At 42.8% G+C, this 16,706-nt stretch overlaps 2 protein-coding genes across 5 annotated transcripts in view; both read right to left on the bottom strand.

The window, feature by feature from the left end:
- LOC143333597 (vesicle-fusing ATPase) overlaps positions 1-4,609 on the bottom strand; it is a 34,892-nt gene extending 30,283 nt beyond the window's left edge. The window contains exon 1 of one of the 4 annotated variants that reach the window (XM_076751705.1): positions 4,308-4,609. In XM_076751705.1, the coding sequence (XP_076607820.1) occupies positions 4,308-4,319 (12 nt within the window). In that variant the 5' untranslated portion in view covers positions 4,320-4,609. The remainder of the gene's footprint in view (positions 1-4,307) is intronic. The other 3 variants (XM_076751704.1, XM_076751702.1, XM_076751703.1) reach the window with 3 other exon arrangements.
- Positions 4,610-7,053: 2,444 nt separating this feature from the next.
- LOC143333797 (cyclin-dependent kinase 5 activator 1-like) lies at positions 7,054-15,636 on the bottom strand. Its single transcript, XM_076752129.1, has 3 exons — positions 14,677-15,636; positions 12,694-13,340; positions 7,054-12,584 (listed from the first exon to the last, which is right to left on the bottom strand). Exons 2-3 carry the CDS (start codon positions 13,207-13,209, stop codon positions 12,093-12,095), a joined length of 1,008 nt encoding a protein of 335 aa, XP_076608244.1. The 5' UTR covers positions 13,210-13,340; positions 14,677-15,636; the 3' UTR covers positions 7,054-12,092.
- Between the last annotated feature and the right edge of the window lie 1,070 nt (positions 15,637-16,706).

Here is a 16,706-nt window from a genome sequence, read left to right as displayed (position 1 = left end):
TTTCCCATCCTACATTGTGTTTTTTCATTACTGCCTTGCTTTACTTTGTATGGCAACATTTTCTTGTTTGAAAGTGATGAAGAGTCTGTCCTGCTGTCACTCTGTGGAGCTGTTAGTTGTGTCCTGACTCTCTCTGACAAGCTTCAGTATGCCCAGCAACAGCACATCGTCTGCTGGGCAAGTGAGGGTAGGCTATCTGAGTGTGTGTGTGTGTGTGTGTGTGTGTGTGTGTGTGTGTGTCAGCAGCAGGGAGACTCAAACAACACGCCAGTGGACATGTTTGACTCATGCTGGATGACCACGAGGACGAATGTACCATTGCTTCTCCTATTTCCATGCACATACACACTTGTATCAACATGGCAGACAGATGGAGATCCATGCTCTTACATCCAAACTTAATGTAAATGTAGCTGATGTGAATTATTTTTGTCACTTTATGTGGATTGCATCTGGATGCGTCTTATCATGCATAACCAATGAACAAGGCTGGTGGAGAAGGAATATAATAGGTTTTGTATTGATTGGCAGAAAATGTTCCTCGAATCAATCTAATTTAAGTGGAAAATACTGAAAGTGTCGTACAGATACGCCATGCAGCGATCACTACCCAACAAAAGAGAGAAGACAGAACAAAGGCTGTGCAGCAATGTAGCATGTTTCATAGAAAACCATGTTTGCAATATCAGTGCTGAACAATAATTCAGTGTCACCATATATTGATGTTTAATGGAGTCACATTTAAAACTGAGTTATTGAAGTTATTCACACGGCTTTAAGCATCTATTTGTTATTAAACTTTTTATTATGTGTAATTATTTGGTGTGTAAATTTGCATAAATTGACCAAAATGTGATATATTTTGACATTAGAAAAATACTCTTATGAATATTGGGATATAGTTTTCTTAATGTTGACCTTTGTGCAAATTTGTTATTGACAGGCATAGCAACAGTAAGCTCCTCAGCCACCTTTCTGCTAATGTTTTAAATATGATAATTAAATTATTTTGATATGTTTTCTGTCTAAATCCCTTCAAAAATCAACTATCACTGATATGAAAGCAAAACAGATATCATGCTTAGGTGTCTCAGGGCTGCCAGATAACAATATTTTAATAGTTTTAAAGGTATGCACCACCTCAAAAGGGAAATATTCTAATCAAATTTAATGTCTCATCACCAAAATATTCATTTATTCTTTTCTGTCCAAATGACACAGCTTGTACTCCTTCAGAAATCTGTCACAGAGAAGCCTTTAACCTTTTCTTTTGATGTAAGAGTAACGGCATAGAGTTTCTTTTTAATAATTACATATAGATGTAATGCACAAATCCATCCTTCAAGTGAAAACTGACAAATGAAAGCATTCGGCCATTCGTAGCAGCACTGACTGAAGCCCCTCGGGGGCTGTGCCTCATCCACAGCTCAGCAGTGGTCAGATTGTTGAGACACAGCAGCGGCTACACTGTTAAACAAAATGCTGCTGTTGTAGCCTGTCTGGGCTCTGCAGTAAAAATGGACCAAGTGCACTGACAGGTCAGCGCTTCCCTCCAGCTTTATGCAGATTCTTGCTTGTTTCTTCAGCCGAGCTTTTACAGTGATTTAGTGATTATTAGCAAAGAGTCACACAGTGTCTTCTGTAGGTGTAATGTAGCCCTCACATTTACCCTTTGACAAGTCTGATCAAGATCTATGCACAAGCATCAGGTTCTTCAGATGAAAGCACCCACCTAATGGCATGTACTAACCCCTGACTGTCACCTCTGCATGTGCTGTTCTTCATATCTACCTTAGAAGCTCAAGCAGGGTGAAACTAGTGAAAGAGCTGTCCAACATAACCTCTCTGCTCTGAGAGGTTATGAATAAGGCTTCTGATGAAGTGCACCGAATCTACCAGCACAAAGGTACACGCTCATTCTTAAGTGTGCATGATTTACATTCACTCTCTCTGCAGAGTAACACCAGCACAATGAGACAGTCTTGTTGTGTAATGCTACAGCTATTAGCCCCTTGCATCATGACTCTGCACAATGACACAGGCTTGCAGCGTTGTACCATGGTATGAAAATTCATGATTATCATACTCATTTCCTTATCTACAGTATTGAATTATTGTATTAGTGTTGTTAGAAATACTGAATTCTATTGTGTTATTATCAAAAATAGACCATAATATCGATAACATGAATAAATAAATAAAAAGCCTTCTGTTTTCATTCCTTAGGGGCCATTATACTACTACTACTACTGCAATACCACATACTGTCATACCATGAAAATGTCAAACCGTGCCAACCCAAGCATGATTGCAACAGATAAAAATAAAAAACTCCAAAATATGTAAGACAGCATGAGATAAATGGATGTGCAGCCCTGGATTTTAAGCTGCATCACATCATTTTAGAATAAAATCATACTGTCGTAGAATATGTGATCCCAGTCTGGGGACTGGGATCCCTCCAGGGGTCACAAGACAAATGTGAGGGGCTATGAGATGATTAACTGTTTAAAAAACAAAATTTTGTGATTTGTGGTGACTTGTCTCTTTCTAACTTGCATTTAAAACCCTTGCAGTTTTACCTCCTCACACCTCGACTGTAAGCTGACATGTGAAAATCTATAAACTCCCCTGTGGTGAAAGCGAGGTATGCTAAGAAAGAAAGGTTGCAAGTGCACCCTGCTTCATTATAGAGGAATCATTCCACGTGCCTCGTTTACTTTCTGGTGGAGTGTTAGATGAGAATATATCAGTTTAGCTTTCTGCACGCTAAACATGAAGCTACAGCTACAGCACAAAGACAGAAGTGTCAAAGCGACAATTTGTTCATGAGGGCGTTATGTGACTATTCCTTGCCTTTAAACAGTTGCCAGGCAACCAGCAGAGATTTCAAGAAGTTACTGCTTTTTTTATACTTAATTTTTTGTACAGATGAAATGAACATAACAACATGCTGTGTTTATTGGTGATGTTACGAGTTGCTGGTAGGTGGATTTTCTCACCTTTGGTCAGAGCAAGGCTAACTCTTTCCCTTTGTTTATGCTAAGCTAAGCTAAAAAGCTGCTAGTGGTAGCCTCATATTTACTACACAGACATGCGAGTGGTATCAATCTTCTCATCTAACTCTCTGCCAGGAAGTAAGCAAATTTTCCAAAAATCGAACTATTCCTCATGACTTGTGTTTCAGAGCTAGAATGATGTACAGGATCAGCTTTTTCTCAATGAGGAAAGACTCGACATGCAACTTTTTGACGTTTGGATGCTTTTTTATGTTCATCTATAACAGGATGGAAAGATAGTATCGCAACTTTGAAAGACCAATATCTCCATCTGTGCTCAGTTTGCTAAATTTAGTGCAAACCTGCTTCCACCAGGAATATAATGATGCAGCAAATGCAACTGCAGCGTTGCCATACCTTTACTAATTACAGTTTTTGCATTATTATTATTATTATTATTATTATTATTATTATTATTAGTGGATTCTACTTTTAAGATGCAGACCAAAAAGAATATGGGGAATTTACTTTGGTAAAGCTTTAAGTCTACAGAGGGGACCTCAGCTCTACCCTGCCTGTCAAAGGTAGCCACAGCTGCGTCCCTGTGTGATGACAGTGCGAGCAGACAGGGCAGGCTGACACTGGGTACCTGACATCATCCTCCCTGCACGTCGGCAGGTCATACACAACCACTGAAACACATGTGTAGTGTACACACTCCACCAGCCAGCCGTGCACCGCTCTGCTGCTCCACACCGCAAACAGACTCGCAGGCTAAAGCAGCAATGCTAACCCTCACAGTTTAGTCCAACACCATCAAATGCATGCTGACATGCTCCATACGGGCTGCTTGTGCACGATGCGCCGCGCTGTTCTGACCACTCCTCACAAAACGACCACTCCGTTATCTCGGATGCGTTGCTCGTAAAGGCTGCTCGGTGCTCTTTACGCAGCCGCGTCGGCTCAAGGGCACGCAGAGCCCAGGATTAAGCAGCGATGCTCCCACTGAAGGCAGCGGTCAGCAGGCTGAGGGGGGGTGATGCTGGAGCTAGTGCGCAGTCCTGGCGGAAATGACTCCCCCAGCACATGCCAGGGTTACGAGGTCTGCAATCATGTGAAATAAACACCACATCCTGCTGTCGCGGTGACATTCAGGCGCTAATGGTACCAAGGCTGCTTCCAATTTGAGGGGAGACAACGCTCGACCGACATTTTACGCCCTGTGTATCTTTTCTCTTATTTCCAGAATAGAAACACGAAGATATTACATTTTGTCATAAACATATATAAATATGCTATATATCTTACCCGGGCCGCCATCTTCACGGTTGCGGTAGATCAAGGATGCAGCTCGGGTCAATGATTCATAGGACAGCGGGGACAGTGAGCGGAAAGGCTCGGCAGCAGATGGGTTTATAAGCCGCAGCGCACCTTGCTCTGATTGGCTGATTCAAGCGGAAGCGTGGCGATTAGCTCGCGTGCCGTTGAGGAGGATCCCTCGTCTCTCCGAGAGCCTCTGCCGTGCAGAAACACTCACGTGGCAGATTGACAAAAGTGTGCAAAACACAGGATGCTCAGCGGCAGTCTGGGCACGGGCGCGCGCATTTGACGGGACTGGTCGCGCTTTTCATTGACGCTCATTGATCGAACTGGAAATGTGATTGTGTTAACGTATCTCACCCGGCCTTCATTTCACAATCGGAGAAGAAAAATAGAATTTATTTGCAACATTTTGCTGCTATTTGTCATCTTTACTTGTTCCATGATGTTATAAAACATCCTCTTTTATTTTGGTAAATATCGCGGATTTGGGATCAGCTCTCAGCACCATGGACAGCGCCCCCTCTCCATCTGAGGGACCCTGTGCTGTCACACCGCAGCAATGAAAAGCTGCTGAGACAAGAAAAAAACAGTAAGAGGATGGAATATAGGGGAGCCAGCGGAACAGTAACAAGCATCATGTACGGGAAAAACATCATAAGGCTGCAGCACCGCCCACACGGGCTGACCTTGAAGCGAATTCAGCGCCTCCAACAGCAACAGTGTGACAGCAAACTGTGTCTCTCCCTCATTATGCATTAGTGTGACAAATCTGCATGTAGTTTTCAGTCAGTCTTACAGCTTCTATATTAGTTCTCAGCTAGTCCAAATGATTGGATTTAGTTACACTGCGATCACTTCTCATATCCTGATGAATGAGCGGCTGTTGAATCTGAGATGTCTCAGTCAAACCTCATCAATAATGAACCACCTGGTGTCCCTGAGAGCATTTCATCTGTGTCTTTAGCAGCCATGTCAACATTACATGTTAAGAAATAGAATTAATGTTTTAAAACACACATCATTATATACATACTGTACATACGAATGCAAAATTATTAACAGGGTGCCATCTGTGTAACAGTAAATAAAGTCTTAAAGGTATTTAGGTCCTATCATCAAATTAATAAACTATGAGTCTAATTCTCTAGTTACTAAGCTGAGAGGTTACAAAGCCATTTAGTGTGTGTAATGTGTGTGTGCATGTGTTATATACAGATACACACACACACACACACACACACACACACATAACATAAAAAAATGTAAGAATTAAAAGTGCCTGTGATTTTCAGTAGGAAATTGACCCCCTTATGTGGAGTTGGTACGAAACCTTAATTTCTGCAAAAGTACAAGAGGTCAATCAAACATTTAATTGGGGGGAAATGACATGCTGAAATATTTTAACTAGCTCACTTGCATGATATTCACACTGTACAGCTGCAGTATTTGTGATGGCAGGATGGAAAAGCATTAACCTGTACTCCCGCAGCACCATGGAGAGGACAACCACTGTGGCACCAAGCCTCTGTGAGCACTGATGCTAACATACAAACTGATTTTTACGTTGGCATTAGAATCATTCTTATACTTTATTTCTACAAGAAACACAAGGCCAAACTCTTGCTTTGTGACACATTCTTACTGTAATGTTTCTGTGGCTGTATATTACAGGCCTTCAGCTTCGGATTTAAGACACCACCATGACTCGCACCGTCCCAGGTTGTCGCGGGTGTTAAACATGTCTTTGTGCATGAACTGGAGCTGACACAGCCAAGTGGCCCTAAAGTTGAGCAAATCCAGAAAGGCTTGTGGCTGGGTGACTTTGTTCTTGAGTTCACTCAGCTTTGCACATTTGCAGTGTGTTAGGACTGTGTTCACCCAAGCAAACTTGTATTTTGTCCAAATCCTTTCAGAGTATTTGTGCAGGAAGACTGATGTGAGTTGGACTTTTCATGAAACTCTCACAGGCCAACATCTCCTTGCACTTTTATCACCCCAGCTAGAATTATATTCATCTTTGACAGCCAGTCGTGAACAGTAAACTGAAGTATTTCCTCTTTTTTTTTTTTTTTTTTTTTTTTTTTTTTAAATTTTTTGCTAATTCCTATTATTTAGCACTATAGTCTACCCAGTGTTACACAAAGTATTTAAAATTATAAGTTGTCAGACAAATGTAGGAGAATACAAGTTCATTGCATAAAATTAAGAATATTCAAGTACCTTGAATTTGTACCAAAGTAAAGTACTTCAGTAAATGTACTTACATTCAACCACCAGTAAAAGGAGCTTTACTTAATGGGCGCTTTTACTTTTGAGAGTAAATTTTGCTGATAATGATTTACTTTTACTTCAGTAACATTTATAATTCAGGACTTTTACTATTTTTTAAAAATGATATTTCTGCTTTTACTTAAGAATCTGAGTACTTCCTCCACCACTGCTGATTGCTCTCTTGGTATGACATCTGTCAACACTACACCCACTTGCTGGCGCTGAAGAGACACCAAACAACAATTGCATTGCCTGTTATGGGGCTTTTTCCTCCATAAAAAACTCCCCTAATACCGCTTCATTCCTGAACTACATCTGCTCTCCAGCAGCCTCACCGGCAGCTGCTGTGGACCACTTCAACACCTCAGTGCTGCCTTGCTGTGGTCAGCCTAAGAACTGTCTCTAAAGGATCATAACATCTATGTAATCACATGACCTGAAAAACGAACAGAGGAGACCATGCTTGTAAAGGTTTTTATATAAAGTACCTGTAACAGTTGATCAAATTATTCTTATTTCTCACATACATATTCATACATCCACAGAGTAACAGACTGCAGCATCAGCACTCTAGTAACACTAGTAGCCTTGACTTTTGTTCAACAAAGATTCCTGTTTACACAATATGATTCACAAATGAAAAGGAAGGAAAACCATAATAACTTCATCGTCATTATCATAAGCTTCATATGTTACACGATAGTTTTTGTCTTGTACGTGTTGCAAGATAAAATATGGCACATAGTTATAAGTTGATCAATGATGAGAGCGTATATAGGAGGGGGGCAGTCAACCCATACTTCTCTCTCTAATTCTTGAAAAAAGGTTCATTCAGAGGACAAGTTTCCTGTCCTGGCTTCCTTGTCTCTTTTTTATTGTCCCTGCACAGCCGGAGGGACTGGAGCAGGTGGAAGTGAAAAATAGTGAGAAATCTTAAGGGGCTTTTGCTCATCCGTCCCTTTGTTTCACAGAGAAATACATCATCTCTCCTCTTGTCAAAAACTGTCACCTGACATCCACATGCTATTGAATAGTGACCATAGAATATTCTGATAGGGCATCAAATCTAAATTTAATAGAAAAAGTAGAATTGACCGTCTGCTAAATCCCTCCCTCGAACAGTGTTTCTTTAATCAGCTTAGCAACTGTGATGAGGCACAGCAGGCCTGGCAAGCTTTGGATTTCTCTACACGCCTCAGTGATGTACATAGTAATGTAGTAAGAGAGATATTTGGTAGTTTAAAGTGTAAGGGATGGATAAAGGGGTGTGTTTATTTGCTGTGGTAAGCTTTAGCATGACAAACTAAGTAGCTTAGTAGCTCCAGTTGTAACTGCAGTTTTACTTCCAGGGGCCAGGAAACACATACAGTGCGTTCGTTTGTGGAGCTACAGGTGACATAAAAAGTCGCATTCATAAAGAGCACATCCTCTGTCACGCTATCAGAGTTTAAGATATCAAATTAGCATCTCTGTCCTCCTCTTTTTTGGATCTGGGGCAGTTTACACTCCAGCAACCTCTGACTGCTTTTTATTATGTGGGACATGCAGCTTTAGCCAGTGTTACCCGAGACACTGACAGACAAGGACAGTCTGATCTTAAATCTTCCCTTATCAAAACGTCAGTTACAATATAGCGTTTCAAGCTTTTTGCCCAGGACCTGTTAGCTTTAGCATGACATCATGTAGCCATCAACTGCATATTTAAGAGCCCTTTTACAAAACTGTTTCGCTGGAATAATAATAAGTCAGCCAGAGACAGCATTTTTAACCAACTCATTGAGCTAACATTAGCATCATTAGCTCGCTACAGTTGACGAAATCTGCCAATGACAAGCTCAAAATGAAAAGTTGACAACCAAATGTTTTGTCTACTTCTGTCTGAAATTGAAAGCCCACAGTTTCATTCATCATAAATCTTCCACTGCTGTCACTCTTCACTCTGTAATATGTGCTGTGTGAGAGCAGAAAGCTTGTAGGGGTGGCAACAGTAACGGCTTAGCCAACGGTCAATTAAACCATAAGATTTACCAGAAAGAACCCGCATCAGGTCACAGTTCTTAAATTAAGTTCATCATTTCTCTGCTGAATATGGGTGATAGTCAAATCATTGCAGTGTATAAAAACCCAAATTTCTGTTTTTCACTGGAGCTTCGCCAAATGTCTTGTCATGGAAAGGAGGATTTGTCACCTTTGTCGTTTGTCCATGAACCTGCTATAATTCCCAACAAACCTACTACTTGCAGTTTGGAGCTTTAGGTACAACAAATTAAGAAAAAAAAAAGATATAACAGTTGTCTTAGAAATGCCATTCAGAGAAATGCTACTTGTATACTGTTCAACCCATTGGAAACAGCTTGAAGGAAGGACGTGTAAACAAGCTGTTTGCCATGGATTCATTCTTCGTGTGCATATTTTTCTCATGAGGTCTGACTGAATCAAGGCTACATTATTTTTACACCATGGTACCTACTGCAGCCCAATCATTTAGCATCTGAACACCAAACACAACAAGGGTTAAAACACCACCTGCATCGTGGAGACAGCCAGTCTGGAAACAGACATGATATTCTGCTGTGGTTTTAAAGTCCCGTTCCACACGTCTCTTTAGCAAATGGGGATCTGCAATTTCAATTTTGTATCAAGTAAGAGACCAGGCCAAATATCATTTTTCAGAAATGATAAATTCACAAACAGAATGCTGAATGCTCCAGCTGTGGATGACTCCAATTTTGGCTTACATTTTGCAAAGTTACACATAAAAGTTCACTGTGTATTAAAATCACAAGCTTCCTTGCCGCCTGAACAAAGTCCCTCCTTTACTGCCTACATCTCAGGCATGACGTAGCAACATCGTGGAGAAGCTTATTCATGATTCCTTTGAAGTCTTTCTTGTTCAGCAGTCGGAGACTTTGAGTTGGCTCATGTTTCTTTGTGTTTTTTGTTGTTTTTTTTGTATGAAATAATGAGTCTTTAGAATGATATGGCACAAGATCTCTGCCCTGTTTGAGAAGGCAGAGCTTTTCTAAAATTGTAGACAGTTTATTGGCTACGGTTAGACTGAGTGATGTGACATCATCAAGGCAAGGAAAGAGAGAACAGTGCATGTAGACGTTATCCACTTTTTTTTTGGAACGTGACCCATAGTAGGGACTAAAAGTCAGGATATCTTGACATCTGCTGCTTTGATTTTGATCGTTCTTTTTAAAATATGTCTCTTGTGAACTGTAAAAGTGAATCACTGGAGTATCCATTAAATATCCAAAGAAAATGATCTGAACACTTGCTGAATTCCGTTTTTTTTTTAAGCCCAGCATGTTCATAACTGCTTTCTTTCTCTTTCTTTATCAATGTGTGTGCGGCACAGGCAAGATTACAACTATCCTTTCACACATTAACCCTAACCCTTCATTAGACAGTCTCTGTGCCGCCTGGATGTCACATCACTGAGTCTAGCTGTTAGCAGTTCAGCATGGCAACCGCTCAGTCTCTTCTGTAACATGTGGTGCGGTGTGCCCAACACAAAGCAGCATGCTAGGAAACCTATAGAAGCACACATGCATGTCAAACAACTCAGTGAATAAGTAAGCCATCGGGTCAACAGACCAGAGTTTCTAAATATGGGACAGCTGGATTTGACTGAACCGGACTCTGGACAGGACCAGTTCAGACCAGACTGGAGCAGATGGACAGAGAGAGAATGTCATTTCAGTTTGTTGCTGTGGACAGTAATGAGTGGAGAAAAAAGTAGAGAGAGGAGAGGGGGGGGGGGCACTTCAAACAGCAGAGGAGGTCCCTCGAGCCGAGCGGCGACAGCAACATCAAAACGTCGTTTTGGAAGTCACATCTACAACTGAAGCGTCTGCCCCCACCCACGCACACCTGAAATATATAATCACATTTTCTTTCATTCTGATGTGTGGACCCATTGGTTGAGACAGATCACATGATCTACTCTCAGAGCATGTCCTCTGCGACCCAGCACCACCAATCATTCATACAGTATGAAGCACACAACGTGAGTGCAACCTTTCTTTCTTTCTTTCTTTCTTTCTTTCTTTCTTTCTTTCTTTCAGTAAAATGTCTTCCTGTGGTCCTTTGGGACAGCACCAATATGGACTGCAGGAGAAAGTGCAGGGGAACAGGCAGGAATGAATGAACTCCCTGTGTAAAATATGCCCTGGAGGGGTTAGTATTGCATTTTCCCATGTTGTTGTTGTTGTCACTGTAAACATCTTACAGAAGGACTAGTTTAATGATTATTCATCTGTGCCTAAGGGATTAGCATTTCATACTCTTACAAAATAAATAACTGATCTCCCAATTCATAGCAGATTTGACTGGATAAACCCAAATGTTCCCTTAAAAGTACAGTACTTTACGTAAGATGTGAATGAATTAATCCACTACAGTACATTTCAGTACAAATAGAGACTTCAGTTTCACAGTCTGACAAGCTTGCAGACTAGTTGTGTTGTGGTTGATTCTAGCTCATCCGTGTTGTGGTGTTATTTAATGCTCTTAAAGTGGACCTCGTGACCAGTGTTGGTGAGTGCAATAATCTAGGGCAGGACAATGGGAATAAGGTACAGTGGAGTTGGCAAAAAGCGGGTGGACATGTGCTCGGACATACGGAGTGATCTCATGCAAGGTGCCCCTTCTTTTCATTACCCTGACATTTCTCTACAGCGAGAATGCCTGAATGCTATCAAACAATATCATCCTCAGTATCCTGTGTCTTTATACTCATAAAATCCTCCCTTGATTAGTAAATCTCTGTTGTCTGGCGTTTCTAAGCCCATTCATTTTTATCAAAAGACAGAAAAATACATCAGATTTCATTTCTTATCTCGCTGAAACAAGCTACAGGTCAGACTGATGTGTGTCTCTGGGCCTGAGACAACAGATACGAACGATGGCGATCTCTTTCTCACAGCCTGTTGATGTCACATCACCCACCCTGCTGGCCAGACATCTGATAAAACTCAGCTTCCCTCGTCTGTGTTCTCCGCTACACTGTTCTTGAAAAGCTAATGATCACATCTCTGCATTAAAGCCTTTTACTGTCACATCCTGAGCTGAGTGACCCAGGCGTTTCCAACAAGTAGTCAATCTTGAGAATCTAATCAGTTCCAATCATGTCAAATAATGTGGCTGATGGTGTGGCCAGCACCACAGCAAACCTGATTTAAGCTGCTTTGTTGTGGTAAAAGTGCCCTGTAGGCCAACTGCAGTTCAGTTACCGTCTCTCTCTGAAATCTTGTTAGTGTTCAGATGGCTCATTACCGAACTCAGAGGATTTAAATGCTGTGTCTAATCTCAGGAGCTCTTTGTTTTGGGTTACAAACAGGAAATTTGATTAATGACAAACCAGTAGAGACGCCAGACAACAGCACTACTCAAAGGTATCGCTGCACTGCATTACATTAGTCCTCCCGTCCTCAACCTGTTACCGCCATCATTCGTTCCATCCTTCCCTCCTTCCCCCCTCCCTGCTCCTTTTTATCGGTCAAGGCCGATGAGGAGTTTGGTCTTCTCCTCCTCTTTCTTGCTCTCGTTCTTCAGGTCGGCAAACACCTGGGTGAAGAAGTGCGGGTCGGTGTTGATCTGGAGCATTTTGCCGCTCATGCGGTTGATGATCTCCAGGCAGCGGTCCCAGAAGGCCTCTTTCTCCGCCTCGACCAGGAAGGGCTTCAGTGGATAGGAGATCTCGTTGCCCATGTAGGAGTAGGACAGGTAGAGGCAGGTGAGCAGTGAGGCCTGCAGCTCGCGCTCCGAGGCCACCTCAGACGAGACCACGTCACGGCACAGCATGTAGAGGAAGACCACGTTGGCTGGCGTGATGAAGCCCTGATCTTGCCAGCCCTGTAGAAGGAGGGAGCGGTCCACACTGCGCAACCACAGCACCGGATCTGTCGGGGATAGACGCTTCAGTCGGTAACACCGACGGCACAGGAACTCACCCAGGCTGCGCATCAGTTCGCTGGTGGAGGCCTGAGGGAAGGATAGAAAAGAGGAAAGAATTGGTGAAATGAGGCAGCAATAAATTTAAGAAAATAAAGATGATTACAAAACAGATCAAATAAATTGGGATTAGGGTTACCTGGACAATGACACGCTTTGGCGTGCCGGCTGCAGTAGACGGCTGGATCCCGGAGCCTGTGAGGGAATTCTTTTTGGCAGTGACAGTGACTACGTTAGCCAGGGTCTTGGAGGTGGGCAAGTGGGAGGAGGTAGTGGTGGTAGTGGCCGAGGGGTCCTGGCTTGACGAGTAGGATGAGAGGTTAGCACAGGACTGAGACTTCTTCAACTTCAAGCTATTGGAGGCTGAGTTGGTCATGGCGGTGGCGTGGCCCTCTGGAGAGCTCCCTTTCCCACCGTCGCCGACGTCGGACTGCAGCTTCTTGGAGCCCTTCCTCTTCGCCGATACAGCCACAATGCGCTTCCATGGCAACACATTAATGATAGAGGGGCGCTTGAGGGACTTGGCGGCTGCTGCAGCAGCATCCTTGGCGTTCTTGCTGTTCTGGACTGCTGTGTAGTGGCCCACCGTGGCCGGGCCGTCCTCAAACAGCACTGCCTTGCGGTAGCTGGGTGACAGCGACAACACCGTACCCATGATGCCTGGGTGAGAGTTAGCGGTGGGAGAGGAAGGGTGGAATGGGGAGCAGTGGGGGGAAAGCTCTTTGATTGGTCTAGACAAAGAGCCGAGAGAGGACCAAAGCGTCTCACTTCTGGAGGAAGTCGAACCTGTGACCAAAGAACAGGAAAGAGTAGCAATACTCTCCATTAGTTACATTACATAAAGCACAGTTCAGCCATTTGCAGCAAACACTTACTAATTAAGAACAGAACTATCAAAGTTAATTAAAGGTGACTTTTTAATTTGAATATTATTGAGGTTTTTTTTGTCTTTTTTGTCAAGCTTCATTTTTCAAAGCCAAGAATGAAGCTTCACACTGCAGATTTTAACTATTTTTTTCTGGAGCTTTTAAGCACAAGGATGTGGACCTTGAGATAGATAGTTTTTGTCTGTTTCCAGGGTCAGAAATGAATTCTCACAATTGCATTTTTACTTATTTTGTGACCAGTGAGTCAGAAGCAAAGTCATCACAGTCCACGTGTTCGTTTTATGTGAATCCAACAGCCTCATCTCACAGTCTTCCTCAGCTAATGGAGCTGGCTCAGGATGGATGTAACCGCCCAGATAGATTTTTCCATGGTGATGTTGGTGTCCCCTAGCAACCATGTCAACTGAACAAGCCTCATTCGCTGAAGAAGACCATGAAATATGGTTGAAAAGGCCATAAAAAGCTAATAAGTGGACCTTGAGATGAGTTACATGGGATTTTTATTGTTGTTTTTACTACAAAAAAAAAAACTTCAACATGGATCCATGATGAAATGTTAATTAGCAGAACTTAATAGAACATTGTGCAGTAATGATTTTATCTCAACGTGACTGAAAACCTCATAGATCCTATGGCTACATGATTTAATGGCATTCCTTCACAGCAGTAATGTACAGAGCAGAGGAAGAAGCGGCCTCAGACACCATGAATTTCACTTCCTTTCGCTTTTAATCTCCACTCCAGCCTTAATGTCTGTAATGAAACCTTGTCTCCCTACATAACGCATATGCATCGTCTCTCCCGTTAGCGTATACGCTCCGGCGTCCATCGGCATTATATAAGAACCAAGATAAGGCCACGGACGCATGAGAAAGAAATGTGCGCAAGCATCCATCTTAGCTTCAAAATGGAAGCCTTGAAAACAGCCCCTCCGACACAAGGCAGCTTCAGAGACCTCAGCTGCCAGGCCTGTGCTCTCACACATCCACGGCTAACATAACAAATATGATGCTGCTGCCTGGAGGGATGGTTTGATCCATTTTTTTAATCAGCAGAAGTCATCTAAATATGCAGAATAGGGCGGCCACACACCTGTGCATTAGGTGATTATATCTATATTGTTGGCTTCTGAGCATTATCTAACCCCCCCTCATTAAGCTGTTTTATGTTTTATCATCTGCAGACATGAAAATATGCTGTTTCCAGCAGCAGAACAAGCCTCTGTCTTTTCCTACCTTCTAATTAATGGACTCTTCTTTTGGGATCCATATATCACACCTTGACCCCCCTGGCTGCTGGGCAAATGCGGTCAAAATGTGAAAAGGCTCTCCAGCCGTTCTGCTCGCTTTCCGCACCGCCAGCACAGGGTCCAGGGCGTGAAAACGCGTCTGTCCCTGATGATAGACAAGCCCCAGCGCTGCAGGCGGACAGGTTGGTCTCCCGGTGGATGCTGCCTTTTCCCCTCACAGCTTCATTTATAGAAAGTCCCTCGCTCGTCGATGAGAATACAGATGCGAAGCAGATGCGAAATGTGCTTCACTCCTTCGCTCGCAGCGAGTAGGAAGATGTCTTCCATTGAGAGCTGAAAATCTATACGGTCACGGCTATTAATGTCCCGCCACGGTGCTCACGGCTCGGGAAACCTCCCTCAGATGTAAATAAAGCAGCTCAGAGGCGATCGGTCCAAAAAGCTAAATCAAAACAAAGCGGAGAATACCGAGAGAGAGAGAGAGAGAGAGAGAGAGAGAGAGAGAGAGAGAGACAGAGAGAGAGAGAGAGAGAGAGAGAGAGAGAGAGAGAAATGGCCACTATGAATTCCAAAAATAGACAGCAGCTTATACCCTCAGCTATGCAAACCTGCTACAGAGAGAGAGAGAGCGGGGAGGGGGGCCCCGCTGCTTTGATGCGGGCATCTGCAGTTATTCGGGTTGGATGTGGGAGAGAAGCGGCGCCTTCTCATTGGCTGCAGCCGGGATGCTGCTGCTGCGCCGCTGAGGCCATTGGCCGCCGACGGGCTGCAGCCTATCGGAGAGTGCGCTGTCCGAGGTGCTGAACCAGCCGAGCAGATGTGTCAAAGCTGCTGCTGAGGCGGAGGAGGCTGGCTGCTGAAGAGGAGCTCAGAGGATTTTATGAATCAGCTGGAGGAGGCCGAGCCCCACGAACACTGTGGGAGCCAAGTGCGCCTACAGGAAAATGTGCTCATGACTGCTGACAGTCCACGAGTTATATATGCGTTATGGAAGGATGCTCGTTTCGTTCTTAGAAAAAGCGTGGATTCACCTCCCTGTCATCATTTACGTGAAATTAACTATGGTGAAATGGACTAAATGTGCCTCCATTGCTCAGTACTGACGTGCTGTACTACACACAGCAGGCTACAGCTTCAATGCTTGTTCATTTCCACTACATCATCCATGTTGTGCATTTTATTCCATAACATTCCTTTAATACTTAAGGTTATTTGTTAATTCAGATTATGATTTTCTATAAAATAATATGTAAGTTTTTCACTTCCACTCATAAAATAGCTAAAGATAGAACTAGTGGTTTAAAACTCTCGGAAATAGCAAATAAAAAAACAAAAATTCATTCTGGCTCCATATTTTAGACATCTGGGTCACTTGTTCCACCAAAGACACAATTCTCCTCAGCTTTTATAGATAACTGCTAGATGAATAAATGTGTTTAATTGGCAGGCCTACAATCAATAAATTAAATCAAATACAAGTGTAACACAAAGACTAATTTATTGCACAGCAAGTGATATGTGTTTGTAGGCAAGCATACAATTCAACAAATAATGTTTTCAGTAGTAAGGGAATACTGAATGTTTGGGTCTAAATTGAGTCTTAATTTCCAGTTGATATGCAAAGAAAATCAACTATTATCTAACTCAAATAAACATAACAGAACTTTGCCTTTATTTCCCCCTAATTGTTACCAAATGGCCATTTGAAGAGACACTGTCTACAATGATAGGATTATCACCATAAGATCCTGAGTATGTATGTATATGTACTGGTAAATGCACTGTATTTATATAGTGTAGTCTTACCAACCACTCAAAGGGCTGTAAAGAACAAGCCAGCACTCAGATATGGGCAGTTGAGGACACTCGACACATGCAGGTTCCAGGGATCGACCCACCGGCCTTCTGACTGGTGGATGACCTGCTCTCCTGAGCCATATCCCCTACATTGGACGTGTATTTGTACTTGTTTGTACTTGATAGAAATCACAAGAGGTGTCAAATAAAATAAAATAA

Source organism: Chaetodon auriga, chromosome 16 (genome assembly GCF_051107435.1).
Source record: "Chaetodon auriga isolate fChaAug3 chromosome 16, fChaAug3.hap1, whole genome shotgun sequence".
Classification (NCBI taxonomy): Eukaryota; Metazoa; Chordata; class Actinopteri; order Chaetodontiformes; family Chaetodontidae; genus Chaetodon; species Chaetodon auriga.
The sequence above is the reverse complement of the archived record's forward strand: the minus strand, read 5'-3'. Positions and strand labels throughout refer to the sequence as shown.